Source organism: Monoraphidium neglectum, assembly GCF_000611645.1.
Source record: "Monoraphidium neglectum strain SAG 48.87 unplaced genomic scaffold scaffold00038, whole genome shotgun sequence".
In the NCBI taxonomy this organism is placed as follows: Eukaryota; Viridiplantae; Chlorophyta; class Chlorophyceae; order Sphaeropleales; family Selenastraceae; genus Monoraphidium; species Monoraphidium neglectum.
The window spans coordinates 19,179-35,190 of record NW_014013590.1 but is presented as its reverse complement, the minus strand read 5'-3'; the positions used below and the strand labels follow the sequence as shown (position 1 = coordinate 35,190).

The 16,012-nt window shown below is 62.3% G+C and overlaps 4 protein-coding genes across 4 annotated transcripts in view; 3 read left to right on the top strand and 1 right to left on the bottom strand.

Annotated features, from left to right (window-relative positions):
* Positions 1-1,904: 1,904 nt before the first annotated feature.
* On the top strand, positions 1,905-5,990 carry MNEG_0471 (hypothetical protein; the record flags this gene model as incomplete). Its single annotated transcript, XM_014051049.1, has 12 exons — positions 1,905-1,958; positions 2,143-2,211; positions 2,667-2,864; positions 3,174-3,263; positions 3,449-3,562; positions 3,811-3,889; positions 4,173-4,278; positions 4,497-4,599; positions 4,837-4,938; positions 5,163-5,339; positions 5,521-5,607; positions 5,844-5,990. The coding sequence occupies 12 exons, from the start codon at positions 1,905-1,907 to the stop codon at positions 5,988-5,990; spliced, it is 1,326 nt and encodes a 441-aa protein (XP_013906503.1).
* A 1,025-nt stretch (positions 5,991-7,015) lies between these two features.
* MNEG_0470 (hypothetical protein) lies at positions 7,016-9,441 on the top strand (the record flags this gene model as incomplete). Its single annotated transcript, XM_014051048.1, has 5 exons — positions 7,016-7,304; positions 7,447-7,677; positions 7,939-8,040; positions 8,270-8,421; positions 8,788-9,441. 5 exons carry the CDS (start codon positions 7,016-7,018, stop codon positions 9,439-9,441), a joined length of 1,428 nt encoding a protein of 475 aa, XP_013906502.1.
* A 998-nt stretch (positions 9,442-10,439) lies between these two features.
* Positions 10,440-11,900, bottom strand: MNEG_0469 (hypothetical protein; the record flags this gene model as incomplete). The annotated part of the gene is made up of 4 exons (XM_014051047.1): positions 10,440-10,518; positions 10,743-10,817; positions 10,978-11,240; positions 11,775-11,900. The coding sequence occupies 4 exons, from the start codon at positions 11,898-11,900 to the stop codon at positions 10,440-10,442; spliced, it is 543 nt and encodes a 180-aa protein (XP_013906501.1).
* Positions 11,901-15,874: 3,974 nt separating this feature from the next.
* The window catches only part of MNEG_0468 (lysosomal Pro-X carboxypeptidase), a gene marked incomplete at both ends in the record, with an annotated part of 4,074 nt that continues 3,936 nt past the window's right edge, over positions 15,875-16,012 (top strand). Inside the window, one exon of the mRNA XM_014051046.1 lies at positions 15,875-15,953. Coding sequence (XP_013906500.1) covers positions 15,875-15,953 — 79 coding nt within the window. The remainder of the gene's footprint in view (positions 15,954-16,012) is intronic.

Genomic DNA, 16,012 nt, shown 5'->3' with positions numbered 1-16,012 from the left:
AGTCACAGAGTCAACCTTAGATGTTCGTCCGCTTCTCCGTTTGATTCCCCCTGCCCGATCAAGATAAGTAAATGATTTTTGTATGTGAAGTGTACACTGTAGGTATATGCTGTGCTGCAGCATTGAATTGTGCAGTGCTTGGCCAAGGCTCACGGGGGGTTTGCCTCTGGGCGAGCTCAAGCAGCCCCTCCCACCGCTTGCTTGCCCGCGGCGAGCCCCACTCATACCGCCACGACCCCCGAGGCTGGGTGGGGGTGAGGCCAGTACGGCCCGGGCGGGAGTGGGGTGGGGATCTCTATGGAGGAGGCTCCATTCTGCGACCGGTCGGAACCTGCGCCACCTGCTGAAGGGCTTGTTTGCATGGCGTGTGCCTGCATGCTGGGCGGCATCATTCACTTGTGCGGCTCATTGGCCAAGGCTCACGGGGGGGTTTACCTCTGGGTGAGCTCATGTGCCCCCTCCCGTCGCTTCCCAGCGGCGCGCCCCACTAAGACCGTCGCGACTCACGTGGCGGGGTGGGGGTGAAGCCAGTACGGCCCGGCAAGCGGGGAGGGGGCCACCATTGAGGGGTCTCTGAAGCCGCGCCGGTCGGAACCTGGGCCACGTGGGTTTGATTTCTGCGAGGATTGTGTGCGCTGTGCTGGGCCGCATCATTCACTTGTGCGGCTCATTGGCCAAGGCTCACGGGGGGGTTTACCTCTGGGTGAGCTCATGTGCCCCCTCCCGTCGCTTCACAACGGCGAGCCCCACTCACACTGCCACGACCCCCGAGGCTGGGTGGGGGTGAGGCCAGTACGGCTCGGCAAGCGGGGAGGGGGCGACCATGGAGGGGTCTCTGAAACCGCGCCGGTCGGAACCTGCGCCACCTGGGATGTGGTTATGTAAGGGATTTGCGGGGAGATTATTGGACTGCATCCACCACCACCTCTCCGTCGTGACTGCTCCATCCAACCCCAGTGCTTGCAGCTCGACGGCTGCGTCTATGGGCTCCCTCTGCACGGCTGCACAACAGCCTTGAGTTCGTGCGCTGGAGGCGTCGACTTCGCGCCACATCCGTCTAGCACGGTGAGCCACATCATATTGGTTTGTCTACTTATGGTCTCGTGCATTTTCTAGTTCATGCCTTCTGAGCAGCAGAACGGACTGGGTGCTGTAGATGGGACACCATTCACTGCTTGCGTCGCAGTCTTGGCCGCGCTGGAGCCCTTTGCGCAGTGCAGCAGGGCCTGCTTGCGCAGGCCCATTAATCCAGGCATCCTGTGCCGGCAAGGTTGCAGCGTAAACGGGAATTCCTGCCACCCAATCCCAGGCGTGCAGCCTTGGAGCGACCGTGTAGAGATGCGGAGGGCTGCTTTGGGATTGCTGGCCCTGTAATGGGATTTTTGCGTGCTGGCAGTTTTGTTATGTAGACCTGCTGGGATGCATCAAGCGCGACAGGAAGCAAGCATGTATGTCATGAATGGCTCAGCGGGGCATCACAGCACCACAGTGAGGACAGTGGTCGTATCCGGGACTGGCCAGCGAGCGGCCAACATCATCGGTGGGATTGCATGTGGGCTGGTTCCAACTTCCTGTACATGGGTCCAGCCTGGCGTGTGCCTGCACATCCACCAGTGCAAGGCCAACATTCAGGAGCTCTATGCACCAGTGCATTGCTGGGCGGGGGGGACTTTTGCCTGTCGCCATCCAGTCTGATTCATGCCGAGCTGGTTTGTGGGAAGCGACCAGCTGGCCCTGCGCTTGCACCCCATGAGAAGTCGATACTCTCAAGGCAGATTTCTAAAATTGCAAGCTGACCTGTAGTCATACACTAACACGGCAGAGTTGGTTCGCCTATCATGCCACGATGGACCGCGCTCTGCTGGGGCCTTGCCCTAGCGCTTGCCTGCGCCGTTCAGCTTGCAATGGCATCTTTGGAGCTGCCCTCGAAGTCTGCGAGCCTCCTGCAGCTGGCCGTGGTGAGGACGACGTGGTGGATCTGGCACGCTTGCAATATGCACGCGTTCTGCTGCACAACATGTAGCCCCAAGTCCACATTGTATGCAGCTACGCCCAAGCACCGCTCTGTCGCGCAGTTCAGCATGGCGAGTTGGCAGTGCGCCTCATCAACCCACCCGCACGCGCCCGTGCTGCATCCCACAGGATGACCCGCGCACTGCTTTCGGCGCCTGGATGTCGGTGCACGGCAAAGATTACGGCAAGAACTATATCGTGAGTCCGCTTCAGAACGCTCTTCAGCACTGATGGGTGGTGCGCTTGACGGCAGCCGCACGTCCGTCCTGCTGCACACCCACCTGCTAATGTAAATGCTGCTGCCCCATTTCCGACCTGCAGGAATACAGCCACCGACTCAGCGTGTTCCAGCAGAACGTGGAGATCATCCGCCGCCACAATGCCGAGACGGCCAGCCACAAGGCGCGCCCCCCTCCCTTGGCGGCTCGCGCCCAGCTGCGTGACGCCCGCCTGCCCGGCCGCGGGACGCATTCGGAGACTGCTGCGGCAGGCGGAGCGGACGAGGCCGCACGCTTTCGTGATGCTCGACGTACAACGGCAGCACTTTTGAGCCCTGCAAGCCCCCAACGCCCGCGGCGATGAGTGCACACCCCACCCTTAAAGCACCTAAAAACACCAAACGTCATCTTACCTCCCAACACGAACCACCCCAGATGGACCTAAACGAGTTCGCCGACCTGACCTGGAAGGAGTTCTCAGCCACCCACCTCGGCTTCAACGGCGCCGCCAGCAAGGCCGCGCGCGCGCAGCGGCTCGGCAGGGCGCCGTTCCGCCACGCCAACGTGGAGGCCAAGGAGCGGGTCGATTGGCGTGAGGAGGGCGCAGTGACGGAGGTCAAGAACCAGGGCGCGGTGAGCTTGGGAGTGAGGGGCCCGGCAGGGCGCGCCCCTCTGATGGCCGCGGCTGTTGCTTCGTCAGGGCGCAAAGTGCACACCGAGCGATGCGCGTGGAGCAGTAGCCATGCAGCTCGGGAAAGAGGGGGTAGTTGTCCACCGACGAAAAGTTGACGCCTGCTCCTGACAGTTGCTGCATCAGGAGCCCCTCCCCTCGCAATGCTGCGAAACCGCAGCCGCGCTGCAGGACCAGCTTCCGGGTGTGGCCGACCACTGCATTCTCCGCCCCCTCACGCCATTGCTGCACCCACCCCCTTCCACGCGCAGTGCGGATCGTGCTGGGCGTTCTCGGCCACGGGCGCCGTGGAGGGCATCAACGCCATCAAGACCGGCAAGCTCGTCTCCCTCAGCGAGCAGGTGGGGCGTGCATGCCCTGCAAGGGCACAGGAGGCGCCTCACAATACAAGCAGCCTGATGCTGTCCGCGCCTGCCCGCCCACATGCAGACGCAGAGCTGCTTCACTTGCTCTTGACCTTCAGCAATGATCGAGAGACCAACTTCCCTGTTCAACAATCCGGCGCCACCCAATTGGCCACCCGCAGGAGCTGGTAGACTGCGACAGCACCACGGGCAACGCGGGCTGCGGCGGAGGACTGATGGACTACGCGTTTGAATGGATCAAGACCAACGGCGGCCTTGACACCGAGGGCGACTACGTGAGCCGCAGCTGCGGTGCTGGTTTCCGCATTGATGGACGACGTGGTCCGCAGCAGCCGCAGCTGCACACCTCCGCTCTCATGCGCGTTTGTCATGCTTCAACCTGTCATTGCATGCCGTGGATCGGAAGGAGCGGCTGAGATCTTGCAGCCTTGGCCCCAGCCAGCCTGTCTCTGCAGCCCCCCAGCTGCCGGCCCCCTTTCGCGGCATGGGGACCCATGCTTCGCACCCGCATGTTGACCTGCAGGGCTACTGGAGCGGCTGGGGCTTTGGCACTTGGTGCAACAAGCGCAAGCTCCACGACCGCACCGTCGTCACCATTGACGGTGCGCTGCCGTGGAGCCTCCTAATTGACCTTTTTGGCTGGACTTGGAGGTCTTGCAGCCGGCAAGGGCTCCCTCGTGCTTTTCGTCCAATCGGACGCCAGCCCCAGCCCTCTGCACCCCTGCAGACTGCAATGCACAGTGCGCTCTGTGGGTGCTTCGAGCAATGCCAAATGATAGGCGCACGCGCCCTCTCACACGTGCGCGCGCGCGCGCGCACACACTCACACAAACACACACACACACACACACACACATTGCATGCATGCACGCACGCACCTTGCAGGCTATGAGGATGTGCCCGCCGACGACGAGGACGCCCTGCGCAAGGCGGTGACGATGCAGCCCGTGGCTGTGGGCATCTGCGCCAGCTCGTCCATGCAGTTCTACAAGTGCGTGCCTGCTGGGACCCCTCCCAATCGGCCGGGGTTTGTGGCATGTAGCGCTAGCTGGGTGGTTCGGGATTTGGACTGATGATTGAGGCTTCCATGTGTGCAAATGTCGTCGACCGGACGGACGCGCTTTCTACGGTCTTATTCACTGCAGCGCTTTGCGGCCGCGAGTGTTGAGAGTGCATCACGCCCCTGTCCCCCCTGCTTCCCCACCCCAGGGGTGGCGTCATCGACAAGTGCTGTGACGAGCTCAACCACGGCGTCCTGGCCGTCGGCTACGGCAAGGACGAGGCCACGGGGGAGCCCTACTGGCTCGTCAAGGTGTGTGTCTGTGTTTGGGGGGGGGGCGATGGGTTGCCTTGCTTGCTGCCTCCAATCCTCCAATAGGACCTGGTGCAGGCTTGTTGCTGTGTGTGAGGTGCTGCGTTGACGGTGTCCTCCAGGCCCTCGCGAGGCTGACGCAGCAGCTTCCCAGACGGCACGCAACCCTGCGCCTCAAACCCCAACTGGCTTGCCTGCGGCGTCCTGCGGTATGCCATCGCGCCCCCCACCCCCCAGAACTCCTGGAGCAGCACCTGGGGCGAGGCCGGGTTCTTCCGCCTCAAGCAGGGCGTCGGCAAGGGCGGCCTGTGCGGGATTGCCACCACCGCCTCCTACCCGGTGCGGCTCGGCGCGCCCCCGCGCTCCAAGCCCCCCGAAACCTAGTATCCAGGCCTAATCAGCTTGCACTCTGCGCGTTGCGTCCATGCCGCTGGCTTTCTTCGGCTCGAAGCCAGTCCTCTGCCTCCAATATACACCCGACCTTGTCGCCCCCGCCTGTCCTGCGGCACCATCGAATCGCCCGCTCCCTGAAACCCTTGGCCCCGCCTCGTTCGCAACCCCAGGTGAAGAATCACGCCAACCCCAAGGTGCCGTCCATGTGCGACGCCTTTGGCTGGCAGGAGTGCCCCTACGGCGCCACCTGCTCCTGCCGCTGGCCCTTCTTCTTCAACCTGTTCTGCATCCGCCACGACTGCTGCCCCGTCGAGAACGGCGTGGGATGCGCCGACAACGAGCACTGCGTGAGCCCCACTGCCGCGGCGCCGCTTGCTCACCTGTTTCACCTGGCATGATGAGTTTGCGACGTGGGGATTCCCCCTTCTGCTTGGGTGCCTGCGCTCTCAGGCACCCAAGGCACTACCTTGCTCACCATCCTGTGTGATCTTATGTGTGTTCACCTGCCCGCCACCCACCAAACTACAGTGCCCTGGCGAGCAGCCCGTGTGCGACACGGCCCAGGGCCTGTGCTACAGCGAGGACGGCAAGACCAGCAGTACCTGGATCTCAAAGGTGGGGGACCGGCACAGCCCGCATCGTGGCAGCGGCGTCGCCTGCGCTCCCGCCGCCGCCGGCGCCCTTCCAGCAAGTCAGAGGGCTCGCAGCTTCGAGCGCGGCGTGCCGGATTGCGCGGCGATGCCTCGGAAGCGGTCCCACCATCGCACATCCATGTCCTTGGAGCGCCTCACAATGGAAATCATTGTTGTTCACCTCTACCCTACCCACCTTGCGGCCCCACACCCCCACAGAGCCCGGCCAAGGCGGCTGCCACCAACGAGGAGATCCTGGCGGCGGCCGCGGCGGAGGACACCGCGCGCCGCGGCATGGTCCGCCGCGACGGCGCCGGCCACATGAAGCCCCAGGGCTTGGCGGGTTCCAGGGTCGAGCAGTTCTGATCTGCAACCCCTCCATCTTCAAATCAGCCCGCTGATGGTGGGCGCAACAAGACTGGGTGCGTGCCCGCACGCCGCCGCGCCGTTTCCTTGGACGGCGTCCTGCTGCGGCGGCGCGGGCGAACTCCCCTCTGTATTCTACGCACGTCCTCTGGCTGCCCGGCCACGCTTGGGCGCCAGCTTGCCAGCGCTGGTAGCGCGCTGGAGCCGCAAGGGCCTCTTTGATTCGCGTTGGCCCATTGCATACAGAGTCCCGAGCGCAAGCCATGTCGGTGGCAGCAACAGCGCGCCGCGCGGGTGGCAATCGGCAAGGCTCACATTTTGGCCAAGGGTGCTGGGGAGCCGGTGATTGATACATGCATTGCCGCAGCAACAGCCTGCCTGCCCCGTGTACTTGCCGCCTTTGTTTGGCAATCAGGCTCTTCATGTTTGATTCTGGGGGGGCCCACCCGCTGACACATTGCAACGGGTAGGCTCTGCCTGCATTGGACAACCCGGCGGGCTCTCCTCCTTGTTCGTAGCTGTAACCTTTGCCAGCGCGCTTGATTTCGGTCGGCGGCCGAATTTGGATGTCACAGGGGGCGGCGGGGGATTGCAGGGGCTGATAGGGGTCTTGTATGCTTCCGTGTGGCATGTTGGTGGGTGCACTCCACTGTTGTCTCAGAACAGGTTCCCATGTAAACTGCGTGGGCCTGCCAGTCAGAACGTTGCGTGGTGGGTGCTGCCGGACGGGTACAGTCTTCACCAGCGGCGGGGTTGGGGAAGAGCTGATCGCCTTGCATGCCCGACGCCGCAGTGTGACCATTGGTGTGACCGCTGGCACCAGAGGAGAGCTGTCACCCATCAAAAACCGTGATGCTGCATGGACTTCGGGGCCGCACTCACTCTAGTGTTGTTTTATTACTCAAGAACCAAGCCATCAGGTCGTACAGTAGGAGCAGCGGGATCTGTTCCGAACTAGAAAAAACTCGCTTCGGTCAAGTGCAATGTCGCCCGAAAACAAGCAAAGCGTGCGAGCGTTGAGGCTTATGTACATTGACTTGGCCGGCGTCAGGCGGTGCCGCACGCTGCCGTGGAGCGGCAAGCATGGGACCACCGCTGCTTCTGAGGAGAACCCCGCGGCCTCGCCGCTGCCGCGCATCGCGCTGACCTGCGGCTGCATGGGCACCCCAGTCCACATGGACTGCGTGTACCCGGACTCCGGCCTCAGCGCGACGGGCGAGGCGCTGCTGACGCCCGACCCAGCGTCCCTTGTGGAACGGCTGCCGTGGTGGCCGGCCCATGGGCTGGCAAACGTAGACCATATAGAGCGGACAGGTGCGTATGTGTGTCCCTGCTTAATCAAAGGCCCGATTCTATCAACCCCTTGCCATGTTTGCTTTTGGCTAGACATGTCTTGAGGCGCTGCAGCTGCATTGGTTGCCTACGCAACACGCACGCTCCCCCGCCCCGCCCCCAGGCGAGCCCTGGGACTGCTGCCCCCGCTCCGCCCTCAAGCGCACCCTGGCGCTCCTCCAAGAGCGCCACGGCCTCACCATCAAGGCCGGCTTTGAGCTCGAGTTCGTGCTGCTCAAACAGCTGTCCCCGGCCGCCGCGGCCGCGTCGCCGCTGCGCGCGGAGGGCACCGACTTTGTGGCGGTGGAGGGCGGTCCTTACAGCAGCTCCAGCGGCTTTGACGAGTTCTGCGAGGGTGAGGGGCCGCGCTAAGGAGGCGCAGGCGGCAGCGGCGACGGCGCTGGGGGGCACCTGCGTTCGACACAGCGTGCCGATGCCAGCGTGATTGCAGGCAGGGGGCTGGCTAATAATAATGCCATGTGCCCTCTTGAGTTGCACCTCAAATTGGAGCTCAAATTCATCTGAGGCTCTCGTTGGCACATCCCCTCATCCCGCCGCGGCCCCACCTCGCCCCACACCCCAATAAACCCCCATCCTCACCACCCCCCCCTCCTAGTCCTGGACGATATGGTGGCCACCCTGCAGGCCATGGGGATCGAGGTGGTGCAGTACCACAAGGAAGCTGCTCCCGGGCAGTTTGAAATATCCACGGGCCCCGGTGGGCGGCGGCACCTCCGCACGACCCTGCTCTTGCTGCAGTCAAACCGGCGCCCCCTGTTTTGCGACCCTGAACCTGCGCAGACGGCGACGAGCCCTGTTTTATCTGCTCTACATGAACGCGCCAGCCAACGCGTGTTGCCCGGTCTCCGCCCGCCTTGTGTCCGCTTCCCCCCTTGACAAACCTCGCTCGGCTCCCCTCGTGCATGCTCATGATCGTGTGCGTGCAGCCGACGCGCTGACAGCGGCGGACCGGCTGTTGCAGTCAAAGGAGGCTGTGGCCGCCGTCGCGCGACGCCACGGCTACGCGGCGACCTTTGTGCCCAAGCCGTTTCCCAACCAGGCGGGCTCTGGGTCCCACGTGCACATGAGCCTCTGGAGGGTGAGCCACCACATGGGGGCAGAGGCGGGCAGGAAAGGAACGTTGTGCAAGGCAACAGAACAGGGATATGCGGAGGAGGGGGACCAGCTGGGGCAATTTGGGGTAGAGAGGTGGGATGTGTGGGACGGAGGAGGTGGCGAAGCGTGGGCAGGCTGCAGATTGTAGGCGCCGCTGGCGCGGTTGGTGGGCACAAGCGGAGCGCCAAAATTTTGCATGTGTGGCAAAGCGCCTGTGAATGAGCTCAAAGCATCCCAGCCCTGCAAATCGCAGACTGCATCAACAGATCACCCTGCACACCAATGCAAAACACCGCCCATCGGACGTGCCCCCCTTCACATCGGACGTGCCATCAACTGTGGTCCACAGGACGGCGAGAGCTCCATGTGCAGCGGCAGCGGCGCCGACCCCGGCCCGTTTGACCGCCGCCGCCCGCCCCAGCTGTCAGACGAGGCCTCGGCCTTCTTCGGCGGCATCCTCTCCCACTTGCCCGCCCTGCTGCCCTTCACCGCGCCTTCCCCGGGCGCCGCCTGGGGCAGCTACGCGCGCCTGCGGCCCGGCTGCTGGGCGGGCGCGTTCGTGTGCTGGGGCTGGGACAATCGGGAGGCGCCGCTGCGCGCGACGCGGCCGGGGGGGGCGGAGAGTACCAACGTCGAGTACAAAGCTCTGGACGGCACGGCCAACCCGTACGTGGCGCTCGCCGCGCTCGTGTGTGCGGGGCTGGCCGGGCTGGCTGAGGGTTGCCGGCTGCCGCCGCCGGTTCAATTCAACCCCGACGGGCCGCCACCGCCCGTGATTGGCGGCAGCGGCGGCGGCGGCAGCGACGACGGCGGCGCGGTGGTTGCGCCGGCCGCGCTGCCGGGAAGCCTGGGGGAGGCGCTCGCGGCGTGGGAGCGCGACGCAGCCTTACGGGGCGCGGTGACCGAGGGGCTGGGGGCGCCGCTGGTGAGGGCGTTCATGGCGGTGCGGGCTGGGGAGCTCGAGGCCGACCCCAGCCTGGCCCACGTGCTGCTGCGGTACTGACCCAGGCAGCTGCGCTTTTGAGGGCGGGTGACGTGAGGTGACGTGAGCTGGGGACGTGCTGCCTTGTGTTAACCTGGTACCCACTGGCATGGCTGTGCTGCGATGCACATCTGCATATCTTCTCTGGACAGAAAAGCTTCTTATTCCATGCAAAAAAAACAGCGATCCGCATCGTTCAAAGTCAGGATAGTGGGTTGTTCTACCTCATCTCTGGCATGTCCCTGCTCATGGTGCCTGCATCTTCCGTTTTTACAAACACCACTGCTGAAGAGGTTTATGCACCTCATCATAATAGCTGGATAGCTTGTAAAGAATTGCGATCTCTGCAGCCAAAAAACACGAGAGGTTTGAATGTACAGAGTGAATGTTGCCAAGCGGCCTGGGGAGGGCGTAGCGCGCCGATCTGCGAAGGCCGCCGCGGCAAAGCGCAGCACTGGTCAGACGCGCGACCAGCCCTGCTGCTGGAATCAGCTGTGCCGGTGCGGCGCCCACACCGCACCGGGCAGTGTGGCACGCCAAGCAGGCAGGCGCACAGCGCCTGTGCAGGCGGGGTCGAGGGCCCAGCCATGCCGCTGCAGGCGCCGAGGCCTCACTGCAGCCGCTCTGCACGCCAACCAAGCCGCACGCTCCACAGCCCAGGAGACGCCGCGCCACAGCAGCCGGGGCGCTGCCGAGCGGCGCCTCCGCTCACTCCTTGAGGCTGGGGTGGTCCCCGGGCGTGTGGCCAGGCCTGCGGAAGCAAGCCCCGTGAGTTGATGGGCGTCAGGATACAAGCAGGTGGCATGTTGAATGCATGTGCATGCACAAGGGCCCGCGTACACACACACACACACACACACACACACACACACACACATATCACAATCATACATGCACGGTCGCTCACGATCACGCACGCGCGCACATGCCCCCGCGCTCACACACACGTCCCAACACGCATCCTGCCACACACGTTGTGACAATCACATCATGAGCCCCCGCCTTCCCCCATGAGTCTCTCACGGCTTGTTGGTGTCGCTGATGGGTGCGTAGCGGTCCCAGCCCTCGTCCCTGATGCGCTTCAGTCGGTCCTGCTCCCTGTGAGGGGTCACAGAAGGTGTGTGTAGGGGCAGGTGAGGGGTGAAGGTGGTTCAAGGCGCAATGGGGTGCTGGGCGTGCAAGTGGCCTCGTGGCAGAGAAGAGGCATGCCGGCTGCTGCTGGTCTGCATGTGTCAAGCATCGGCGGTGTGGCCAAAGCCGGCACGCGTGCATGCACACACACACACACACACACACACACACACACACACACACACACATACCTCCTGTTCTTGATGAGCTCCAGCCGCTCCATGTCCTTGCGTATCTGAGCCGGGTCCGGCTCGTCATCGTCCTTCCTGAGAGGGGCAGCGGTGTGCACGCAGGAAAAAGCCTCAAGTGGAATTAGCGCGCGCGCCACAATACCACCGCCACAAATGCATGTGCATGCATTGGTGGCGGTGGTGTTGCTGAACAAATACTTCATCAATCAATACGGTAACGGAAGGCTGCAGCCACTGCCCGGAGCTGCGCCAGTAGCCGCCATCGGCGCCACAGCCTGCGGCAGTCCCCAGCAGGCCCAGCTCCCCGGCCCACTTTTTGCGGGGCGCGGCCGGCTGCGCCAGGTACGCGGGCTCTGGCGCGTCGTCGCTGCTCTCCTCGTCCTCGCTGTCCTCGTCCTCCTCCTCGTCCTCGCTGCCGCTGGGCGGCAGCTTCCCGGCGTTGCGGCTCTGACCGGCCGAGGCCTTCGCCTCCTTGTCGCCCTTGTCATCTGCCTTGGCCTGGGGGCGTGTTATGCATTTGCAATCAGAGCAAGGATGCAAGAGAGGGGTTGACATGAGGGGTGCACCTGGGCCGGTCTGCTGCAAGTGAACTGCGCGAGGGAAAGGTGGGCGCCATGGCCAAGCGAGCGGCACAGCCGCGGCCACAGGAAGATCTTGCCTTGGGCTTAGCCTCCTTCTCGGTGTCGCCACCCTCCTCGTCTTCATCTGAATCAGAGTCGCTCGGCGGCAGCATGCCGACGGTCGCTGCCTGGCCGCCTGCATTTGCAAATCAATGCGAGCGCGCGCCGGTTGGGTCAGGGAGGTGGTGGGAGGAGAGGTAGGGATGCAGTGCTGTGGGAAGGGCAGGTCCAATCAGAGCGCAAGCGATGCATTTGATCAAGGAGCGGGAGTCCCAGCCAGGCGCATGCAGCACAGCAGAACCAGCGGTGCAGCGGCTTGGGAGGCAGCAGTGGAGCAGCCGCTGACAACAGTTGCGCCTGGTGTGTTATTGATTAAAAAGCAGATGAACGCTTTGTCATTGTACTTACGCACGGCGCGCTGCTGAGGCTCGTACTCCTCCTCTGAAGAGTCCTCGTCCTCCCCGCGGCCCCTTGCCGGCCCTCTGCCGCGCCCCTTGCTACCACCGCGGCGTGTACCGTGTCCTCGAGTCTTTCCCATGACGCTGTGCTACGGATGTGAACGTTTGAGGGCCGAGATCACGCGTCGAGATCGTGTACTTGGCTGTGTTCAACGAATAACAATACGTGAACTCGGTTACACTACTGTTGACGCCCAAATGTTCGAAATGCCGACACTTGTGCCCAGTGCACCAACTGGGTCAGCAGCTGAGGCAGCAGCCAGGTCAAGGATTTTGCGGTGGGGAGTGGTGTTTTTTAAGGATGCTGGTCCGTGCCTCGAAGAGCATTTGCCCCCAACGGATATTTTTACAGGGAAGCGCACTCGCAAAGCAGCCAGCCGTCTAACTGATATGTCGAGCAGAGTCGTGCTACAGTGGTCGCGCACGGCCAAGTTGCATTGCAAGGCTTCCACACCCCCAAGACCCCGTGGACTGCACAAGCGGCGCCTGGCGCGTTGATTTCTGAGCACCCTCCATGCACCATACTCACATGCCATTGCAGTGGACCAAACGTGGGCCATTTTGCTTTGTCTGATGACCCCGCTGACCGTCTGTGTCTGGCTGCTGGCTCGAGACATTCAACTGGGTCGCGGTGGTGGCCTTGCAAGAGATCTTGGCCAGACTGTGGCAAGGCTCATCCATGAATGAGCTTGGCTGGTCTGTGCTGAAGATGTGTCAGGATGAGGTGAACCATTGCAGCCTCCTTACGCACTCAGCCTGCTGAGCAGCCAAGGGTGTAGCGCTCTGAAAACTTTGGCGGTTTGCACAACCTCGTGCGATTGCAACACAAGGTGGGTCTGAAAGTCCTTTCACTTTCATGTCGCACCTTGTTGCCTGAGGCTGTGGTGTCTGGCCTCCCTTGCTGCATTGCCTGTGTTTGGCCGGTGGGGGCTTACCTCATGGTTATAGAATTCAGATTGTGACAGGTCGGGCGTATTGATTTGCGTTCGGGCGTATTGATTTGCGTTCGACCCAGTTCGTTTGCGAACAGCCACATAGTCTTGCTGTAAAGGGCGGTCCCTGCAGTCAAACCAGGTGGATTTGGTCACTGTGATCAGGCGTTCCTGCGCTGCATTCAAAATGGATGTGTATGCGATGTAACGTGTGCAGTCATAGTCAGCCCGATTCACTGCTAGCTGGGCAGGCAGCACGCAGCTGGCCAGGTGGATTTGGTCACTGTGTTCAGGCGTTCCTGCGCTGCATTCAAAATGGATGTGTATGCGATGTAACGTGTGCAGTCATAGTCAGCCCGATTCACTGCTAGCTGGGCAGGCAGCACGCAGCTGGCCAGAAGGACAAAAAGACTTGTGGGCCTTACGGGGTACACTGTGATTCTGGCATACAGGCCAAAACGTGGCGAGATCCACACAGACGGCTTTGAACCGTTTGGGTAGGAAGGTGAGCGTAAGCTCACTGCAGAAATTAGATGATGCGACTTGAGCGGGGATGGCACGCGGTATTGAACAGTAAAAAGCGGTTTAATAATACGAGCTCGTGCCAACCCCATCGCCATGCATGTCCGGGTGGACCCACCGAACCTGGCCGTGTGGCCGTGGCACCTTGGCACCGCAGCACAAGGGAGATGGGTGCAAGGCTGCCATGTCATTTGCCTGACCTCAACTTGCTGTGTCATGCTTGAGGGTCGCACTCGTAGTGATTCAGCTTTATATAGGCGCTCGCATTTACATAATCAGCAGAGCCTGGGTGCGCGGGGTGGCGGCCTGATTGATCTGATCGGCAAGTTCGTGCCGTGTACATGTCCGCCCGCATGTGTCATGCGCCTGTTCTCACCCCTTGTCACAAACGATTACATCACAGCACGTGAGCTTTGACGCCATCATTGGCAGTGATGCACGTGCATCGCAGGCGGCGACATGTCGCCCCCACCCGCCTTCGTACTGTGGTCGATTTCGCTGCTAGCCTCCGCTGGCCGAGCGTCCACCTCGCAAAGCTGCAGTTGCAGTGCCATGATGGTGGCATAGCAAGGTCCTCAGCCAGGGTTGTAAGGCAGCTGTGATATTCTAGCACTGAAATTGTCTGCACGCGCACAAGAGGACGGCACCTGGTCGCGCACTTTGCTGCTTGCAAGCGCGCCTTCGACACTGAGAGCGTGCGGCGTGCATGCCAGCCGCAACGGTTGGCGCAGCGCAACTCCTGTGTTTGCCCGGGCAGCTGAAAAATCAAGTTTGGACGCTTCAAGCGAGCGGACGGGTGCTGTCGCCAGGGGGTCTGGGGATGCCAGCACGCCTGCTCGAAGGCTGAACACGCTCAATAATGGCGGAACTCCCTGACCACAGGTTGTGTTCAAACCTCGTTACCCGAGTGCTTTATCCCCTGGAGATTTTGTCTACGCTGCAAACCAGGCGCGACAGAACAACGATGGTGGTGTGCGGGGGTTTTAAAATGTGAACGAGTGTGAACGGTTTTCAAGGGGTGTGCATGGCTTGACCGGTTTGACCGCCTCAGTGATGCCATCCACACATCATGAGGCAGCTGGTCGCACGTGTCCCCGTCGCTTTGGCGGTGGGTGTGAGCGGCTTCAGTCACGTACCCCTGGTAACACACTGCACTGGCAGTTCGGGACGGCAACCGCTCAGCCCTGGCTGGTTGGCCCGACGGAAAGCAGGGGGGCCTGAACTGTCACAGTGCACTCACTTTGACGAGCTGGCGAGGCTGATGTTGCGGACCCTCTTGTGGAGCACCTCTTGATGCCCTTGCAGCCAGCCGCTGCCAACAACAGGGGAGGAGATACCAAGGATGGAGTTGACCGTGTGATGCAACTGCCAGGTGTTGCGTGATCATGCACACTGCTTTAGTTTGGAGGCAGACGGCGCGAGGCTGTCATCGATGCCTAGGGTCAAACGTTTGCCACCACACCTGCAGCCAACGCCGCATGGGCTGCTGGCGAATCTGCAAGTACCGGTAGCCTGGCGCCGCACGACCAGGTCACTGCACACCTTTGTCCCGTTGCGAGCCAGCGGCGCGAATGCTCCGTGTTCGACGTTATTCAAAAATATTTGTTTAACAGATCCAACGCTGTTGCATGTGCTGTGCAGACAGCGCACAGAGCGCGATCCGAGATCTCCGAAGATCACCGCGCTATGCGGGCGATTCATGCGGCGTTGTTGGCTTTGACTGCCGTACATGTAAGTCATTGGCTCAGCCATATACTGCACTATTTTGCTGAGCGCACCGTCTGTCGCTTACAGCTGCGCTACGGACCCGCTCAGCGCAACGCCGGTTGCGGCACACCTCGATGTTTTGCAACATGTGTATACTATGCGAGACTTTCGACCCCATTTTCAGTCACAGGCCGTGCAACAGTCCATATCTCCGTCTGTCCATTGCAGGCCTCGTGCGCCGCCATCAGCGGCCGCGTTGGCGGCGGCATCCTTGACCGCTGCAAGGAGGACTGGTTTGAGCAGCGCCTGGACCACCTCCGCTGGTGGCGCGGCGACGCCGCGCCGCCAGCTACCTGGCGGCAGCGCTACTTCGTCTGCAATGGCACGTGGCGGGGCCCCGGCAGCCCAATATTCTTCTATGCCGGCAACGAGGGTCCTGTTGAAGGGTGGGAACTGGGGATGGGTTGGGCGGGGCTCTACGGCAAGAGCCCTGCCAGTGAAACCGCGAAGGGACGTTGCCTGCAACTGACGGCAAGTGCACGCGGCCTTGATCGTTGCGGCATAATGCACGAGAGGATTGCCTGCACAGCCTGGTCTCCCCCTGGACCCCTAGCCACGGGGTTGCTGCATGGCAGCGGCAGCGTGCGTGTGTTTTCACACTCAATACCTTCTGACTGACAATCGCTCTGCTCTGCGCCCCTGGCCGCCTGCCGCCTCTCCCTGCAGCTACATCAAAGCGACAGGCAAGCTGCGGCTACCAGCTGCATTCGCATCCTCGCATTTCAACGTCCATTCGCGTCGCTTGCGCCCGGTTTCTGCCGCTACCATGCCCGAGCTCGCCCAACGCCTGGCTTTGCGCCGCGCCATTGGCCCTGCTTGTCGCGCCAGGCCTCATGTGGCAGAATGCTGAGGAGTTTGGTGCGCTGCTGCTGTGGGTGGAGCACCGCTACTACGGCCAATCGGAGCCCTTCGGTGGGTTGAGGTTGGTGGCGTTAATCAGTGGGTTGATAGGTGGGGGGGTGGGATGGGGT